The sequence below is a fragment of the Symsagittifera roscoffensis genome, chromosome 4 (assembly GCF_963678635.1).
Source record: "Symsagittifera roscoffensis chromosome 4, txSymRosc1.1, whole genome shotgun sequence".
In the NCBI taxonomy this organism is placed as follows: Eukaryota; Metazoa; Xenacoelomorpha; order Acoela; family Convolutidae; genus Symsagittifera; species Symsagittifera roscoffensis.
In genome coordinates, this window is record NC_087065.1 from 3,570,200 (window position 1) to 3,577,231 (window position 7,032).

A 7,032-nucleotide genomic window follows, 5' to 3' on the forward strand; every position below is an offset into this window, starting at 1 on the left:
TTCTGATATAAACTGAAAAAAATATTCAGAAACAAATGTTCAGAATTTTTGAGAGTTTCTTTTTTTGAAATGCTTCTTGTTTTGTTTTACTAATTTTAGCCACATATGGCAATTATGTTCTAAAACCATTACTACAGTCAAAAAAAACCATTTCTCTAATTGCAAAAAGTAACAGAAAACGAAAAAATTAAATATACATACAAATTTTCATTTTATTTTCAAAGTAACTGTTATTGAAACCTGTAATGCTGCTGGCAAAGCAAGAAAAAATTAATTTTTTGTTAAATTAGAAATAGAAATTAAAAAAAATTGTTGCATTTGTGATTTAAGCATACATATTTTTTTTAAGATAATTTTGATTATGGCTAGAAAAAAGTGAAAAAACTATTTGAACGCCTTGGCATTTCGCATTTTTTTCCGAACATTAAAAGTGGGGAAGAACTGTAAATACGGGTGTTTTTCCTCTCAAAATCAGGTACCAGAATATAATGATCAAAATCACTTGAGTGGTATATCTTATGAAAGCCTTTTCAGCCGCAATTTGAACAATTCTGAGAAATTGTTCTAAAATTATCTGCAAAAAAGTTGGGAGAACTTGCCGAGACTTATTTGCGTTTTTTGTTAGTTCATTTTTTGGTGATTGCTTTTTTTATGATTGTACTTGGAATTTCTGGTGCTAGCTGCACCGCGAACGACTATTCTTGATGATTTTTGCGCTCGGATGTGCCGACCCATCAGTGGACCATATACGTGGGCTGAAATGTGAGCAGAAACCCAAGGTTGGAATCTGCAAAAATCTCAATTTTTGCTCTAAGTCATTAATCATTGATGACATAAGTCACTTCAGAATTCGTTATTTTCGAGGTTTGAGTTTATATATTTTTAAACTTCTAGAGTGATATATTTCAAGTTGAATGGTAGTGGTTTCGGGGAAGGGGGGTACGGGGATGTTTTAATGATGCGACTGCTACTTCCTTCTTTCCCGTAGCTGCACTGTCAGTTTGCGATTTAATTGAGACTACATGACTGCTGCGATAGTGTAATTGAAGCATGTCAATTGGAGGAGATTACTGTTCACTCGTTCTTTCTGACATATCTATGAACACTTCACTACGCTTTCCATATCATTCCCTATCCGCTGCTCCTGTTCACGACGCCGAAACTCGAAAGTCAACCTTAACATTATTCAACATCTGAAATTGTTGAAATAAAATCAAACTAGATTTTGTACTCAAAGCTCAAAAAACTCAACAAATGATGAACTGGACAAATAGCATTTTCTAAACAAATTTCCTTCAAAGTATATTGTGTTCGGAGTTCTGGAAAATTTGATGCTAGTTTTGTTTTGTAAAAGATTTTGGGATATTTAAATCGCTAAATTTTCAAGAAGGAAGTCTGCCAAGCCAAACTAAGATGCCAACTTCAAATTTAAAACCGTTTTTTTTTGCGATAAAAAATTTGGTGGCTCTGAAAACATTAGTATTTTTGAGACGGTAGCCCCGATTTCTTTTTATTTCCTTCAGGGTTTTGAAAGACTGATACTTCTATTGGCTCAAATAAAACAGTGACATCTCAACACGCAAATCTGTGACTTAATTTCCATGTTTAAAAATTGATTCCTTTATTGATATTGCCCATAAATGTTTTTTTTCCAGTCAACTTAATTGAATTTATCGCTTTCCTCGTTTTGTCTCGTTAAAAATGAATGAAGAGCAAGCAAAATTAAACAGCTTTTCTTCTCAAATTTATTATTTAACATTTCACTGTCTGTCTGTCAATCAGTTGTTTTGACGGCGATTTACTGTTAAATTGACAATTTCACATTTGCGCTTTTCAGTCTTATAAAACAGAAGTCTAAAATAACTAGAAAGGTTTATCAGCATTATTTGTTAGCAAAATGTCGACTTTAACTTCAAATTCAAACCCACAAAATATTCTGCTGCTTCTTAATTGCGACGACTCAAATTGCGAATGTCCGTTTTTTGTAACCGAAGCATCCCCCTCTAGATTTTGTTCACATTGTGGTCACACCTGGTTTTTCCACGCTTTCGAAAAAATCAGAAGGTGCGAAAGTAATCAAATTCGGCTCGAAATTGTCTTCAACCTTGCCTCATTGGCGCTCTACGCTACAACCGCAATTCCGGTTAGTTTGAAAATTTTGCTCGACAGACTTTTATCAAAACTTTTGCATTCCGAAGTTTTGCAAGTTATCTACGCTTTGGGCTGGTTGTACGAAGATTACGTGAGAGGCTATAAATTTTTCAATCAGAGTTTAGCCCAGCTAGATTCGTGGAAGACAGTTTCAAGGCAAGAAGAAATTGAAATAATTAAACTTTTCCAAAATTTTCCGGAAACTAAAGATATTGCGTGCAATATTTTGGAAAATTTTACTACCAGTTCTTCTGATGAAGAAAATCCAAGAAATTTTGAAAACTTTGATTATTCACAAAATGTAGCCGAAAATCCTCCGTTTTTGACTATAAGCGAGAAAGTGAAATCGTCAGCAAAATATATCAGTCAACATATTTCGAGAGTGTTGCGCGAGAAACCAAAATCAATCAACTGTTCGAAGTCCCTGACGGAAAAATACCGTCTCAGATATTATCGCTGTTTTCAATGTGCGAAAAAATTTCGATCTCTTGGAAGTTTGAAATCACATCGGAAAACATCGCATGCCAGAAAATATGTCAAAAGTTCAACGAAAAACAATGAAAATACAAAAATTTCTTCGAAAATAAAAACCGAAAACGATGAAATTACAATGCATCATGGAGAAAATTGCAAGTGTAAAAAGTGCAAATATTTAGCCTGCAATTTGATCAGAGCTTTCGAGCCTAATTTGAACAACAATGAGGTCAAAAATCCAGGAGAGGAAGCAAAAACTCCAGAATTTATCAATCAAAAACCAATGGTTGATGAAAATTCGAGCGAAAAGTACCTGACGTTTAATGAAGAAACGGACGCTTTGGAGGAATTGAAAAGCTTAGAAGCGTTAGTTTCTTCGGTTGATTTTGATATGATCTCCCCTAAAGAATCAAATATTTTAATCAAAGCAAAAAATCAGAAAACTAAGGACGATGATTTTGACTACGATGAACCTTATTGCGACGGAAATTGTCATTTAGACGAGAAGTTTCAAACCCGAACTTTTAGCAACCTTGTCGATTCGATTAGAAACGATCTTAATAAAAGTCTGGCAAATATTCGAAATGACAAACTTGATTCTGAATCCAAACTATTTTCGTTTCCAAGAAAAGAAATACCATCAAAAACAATCACAATTTCAAAAGATGACGAAAGTTGTCGACGACCAGATTCGTTTCCTGTCAAACTGATTGACAGTAACTTAAGCTGGTCTGAATTGAAAAACTGTTCAACAACCGTGCGTGAAAAACTAGACAATCTTCTGAGCAAACAAGAACAGTCAACGTGTGAACAGGGTGTGAACTCAGACTCAAAAGAAACTCAATCGACTGAAAATGTCAGATCTCTTCGAGGATCGATACGGTCGCTTCTCTCTTGCAAATGCCCGAAGTGTGGGAAGATTTTCAGCAGCCCGGCTTCGATGAGGGTGCATTTCAAAAACGTGCACATTCGGGAGATGCACAAATGTCTGGTCCCAGGGTGCAATTCTCTGTTTAACTCCGTCAGAAGCAGGAATAGACATTCGATGAACGCCAATCTGCACCATCGCAAATCAGCCCATATCCATTTTTTATAAACTAATTTTTACTATTTAAAAATTATATCTTAAAAATATTTTATGGTTTCTGGATGTTTCATTGTTCTATAAATGTATATCTTGCGTTAGTTAAATTTGGAACTCAGTTTTTCAATTCAGATGGCAACTTGAGGACGAAGATTCCCTTTTCCCGAAAAAGCGTTTTAGAATCGGGATGTTAACTTGGTTTGCTACAGTATTTCAATTTGCATTGGAAACCACAGGAACAAGATCCCTTTCCTGCCAGAGCATTTAAAAAGGCGTATACTAACTTGGTTCTTAGTTACAACTTGTGTTCAAGCCAGTTTCTCGCAACGCTCAACAATATTCCAAATTTAAAGTTTTCAGAAAATTGGCTTCTTCTGGTGACAAAACTAGATAGGTTAAGACAAAAGGTGATTTATGGGAGGCGGGGGTTGAACGCTCTCTCTCCTCTCTCTCTCTCTCTCTCTCTCTATGATGATTTGACCCCCAAAGGAACCCTCTTTTGAACTATTGATTGACAACAATTTTCAGCTGACCAGCCATAAAGTTTTTCTGAAGAGGTTTTCAGCGCCAAAATATTATTATTTTAAAGGCGGATCGCGCCAAAAAAGGCGGATTTTTTTTCCTATTCAATAGAGGATTTAGGGGGGGGGGTGGGGCAGACGCCTCTTCCCATCTCAGGGATTTGACCACTTGCCGACCCAAAGGATCAAAGGATCTCCCCTTTGTACTAATTTGAGATATCATTTTTTGGCTGTCGGGCCTTAATTTTTTGGCCTGTTTATCCAAAATTTTGTCTGCTGCGCAAATTGGGCCAAAACAGGGTATTTTTAGTGCTTTGAGAGAGCTCGGAAAGACAATTTAGTCCACCTAAAAATGGTCGACAAAAGCTTTGATTTTTTTTGAAATCGGCCCTCTCGTCAAAATCCTAGATCCACCCCTGGTCTAATAGATTGATTATTGTTCCGTCCATTCAAAAGGGAGAGGAACTTTGTATTTTGATGTGTTTTAGTTTTTTCTTTTTGTTTTCCCCGAAAAATCAGGTGCCAGAAAAAATCATTGGAATGGATCAAGTGATATTTCATATGAAGCACTTTCAGTCGTGATTCGAATGATTGCAAGCAATTTCTAAAAAAGTTTCTCACTGTCCAAAAAAAACGGTTTGAAATTTTTAATTTTTGGCCTAATTTCGAGCTAATGAGGTGAACTTGCATGCTTAAAAAAGCTTATTTAGGCTTAATTTAAACGTTAAAGCTTAATTTTACTCAAGTAAAATTAGTTTTTCGGGTTTTTGGCGCCATGTAAAATTATAAACTCCAAAATTCATAAACTGTCTGAAAACTTCTATTTTTTGCTTAAACTTTTTGTCACACCACGCAGAAAATAACGACACTAATTTTAAAAAAATTGTTTTTTTTTCTTGTGTTTTTAAGGATATGGTCGGAACATTCTGTGCTATTTGCACATTAAACAGCTGTCTTTGCTTATAATTATGTAATTTGTCATAAAACTAAAGTCTACAAAAATTGAATAAAAAACTTAGGGCCGTTAAATTTAAATTGTCACTTCACTCAGAAATGGTTGTAGCATTTACTGATTCATATATTTAATTAGAAATGATTGCTAACCTTTGGGTGCGATATAAAAACTTAGCTGGAGCTTTCAAGCCCGATACGTACGCAAGCAGATAGCAATATTATCTTTTCGTAAAATCTTTGCTGAGCGTGTGTTTTCAAATGACGAGCAATATTTTAGTCCTCAAAAAAATCCTTGATAGTTCTTGGTGATTCAATAACCTTAAATATTAGCTGACAAGTTTAATTTGGAGAAGCAGTCTGGTGTAATTTTTTAAAATCTATTTTTTGCTAATCAGAAAAAAAGTTTGACGGTTTTTGAACACACATTTTCAAACATATCATAGCATGAAACGTGTTTTTTTTTCGGAAAAAATTGCTTTTTGGACGATTAATGAGCAAAAAAACCTCCCACAGCTTTTTGATTCCGTTACTTGCTCCAAAAAATCAAGTAACATGAGAACGCTAAATACAGGGGAAAATAAATGTCCCAAAACAAGGAAAGTTACCATCTATTATACCTGCAATTCCAAAATCATTTGTGGGGTTTGACAATTAATGTTTGAATGAGTTTTGAGCGTCTTCTCGCCAAGTGGGCACTCGTATCGGGACAAATTCTAGAACGCCCTGGCGGCTTTTTGCGTTAATGAAGTAGTTTTGATAAATTTGAAGACAAATAAATCTCTCAATAAAAGTATTTTTATCTACCAAAATTTTAATCCACGTTTCAGCTAAAAAACGTAGTGAAACGATTGGTGTTCATAAAGTTTACAAGGATAGCAAGTAGCAAAGAACGTTCAGACCACATTCTCAGAAAATTTGTTTTTTCATTTTCGTTCAAATTAGTGTTTTTTATTGTGCGTCGTGTGAAGATAGAATTATATGAACGGGTGGACATTCAATGAATACTATAATTGTCTCAAAAAAAGAGAAAATTTTTCAAAAACATTATTTAATTTGTATAAAATTTTTTGCCCCAAATGTTTTTTCTTTGATTTTTATTTTGTTTACCTGAGAAGCGCCAAATAAAGCTTTCAAAACTAGTTGAGCTCAAAATTTCAAGTTTGAGCTCAAAATTTGTCAACCAGTTTTTCTCGTCAATGTGACAATCTTTTGAGCTGACAACGCCTGATTTTGAGTGGAAAATGGAAAATAGAAAAAAAATAAAATACACCCGAATAAAAAGTTTCTCCCTATTTTCAATGGTCAGAACAAAAAGACAACCAATTATTTTGGTTCAGTTAGGTTTGGACTGATTTCTAAGCGGAGTTATTTTCATCACTTGCGTTTACATAGAACAAAATATAAAGCACGTTTACACCACAATTGGTGGCAGTTTTCATACCGACATAACAAAAATAAAATTCACACAGGTGAATTATTTTTTTGAGTTTTGGGAGAATAGATGGGCGTATAGACATGCCGTAAGATTTTTCCCAGGGTGTTTATCCGTCAAACAAACAACAAAGTTTTTTTTAAGCGCAACGAGGGTCAAGAAAAACAACAGACGATTTTTAAATACATTCGATAAAGAAATGGAGAAAAAATGCCAAAAGAATGACTATCTGCATCCTTGTTTTCTCTGATTATCTGAGCTTTTGTGAAAAATTTGTTTCTGATGAACTTAAGAGGCAATTTTTGAGAATTCCACTTTGCAAAATGATAATTTTCAATCACTTCAATTATTGATTTTACCTTTGAAATCAATTATTTATTTTGAGAAATGCAGGGAGTTCTTTTGGGAAATTCTGG

The 7,032-nt window shown here is 34.4% G+C and overlaps 1 protein-coding gene across 1 annotated transcript; it reads left to right on the plus strand.

Annotated features, from left to right (window-relative positions):
• Nucleotides 1–1,660: 1,660 nt before the first annotated feature.
• On the plus strand, nucleotides 1,661–3,768 carry LOC134844324 (uncharacterized). Its single transcript, XM_063860959.1, has one exon. The coding sequence runs from the start codon at nucleotides 1,898–1,900 to the stop codon at nucleotides 3,719–3,721; it is 1,824 nt and encodes a 607-aa protein (XP_063717029.1). The 5' UTR covers nucleotides 1,661–1,897; the 3' UTR covers nucleotides 3,722–3,768.
• The last annotated feature ends 3,264 nt before the right edge of the window (nucleotides 3,769–7,032 follow it).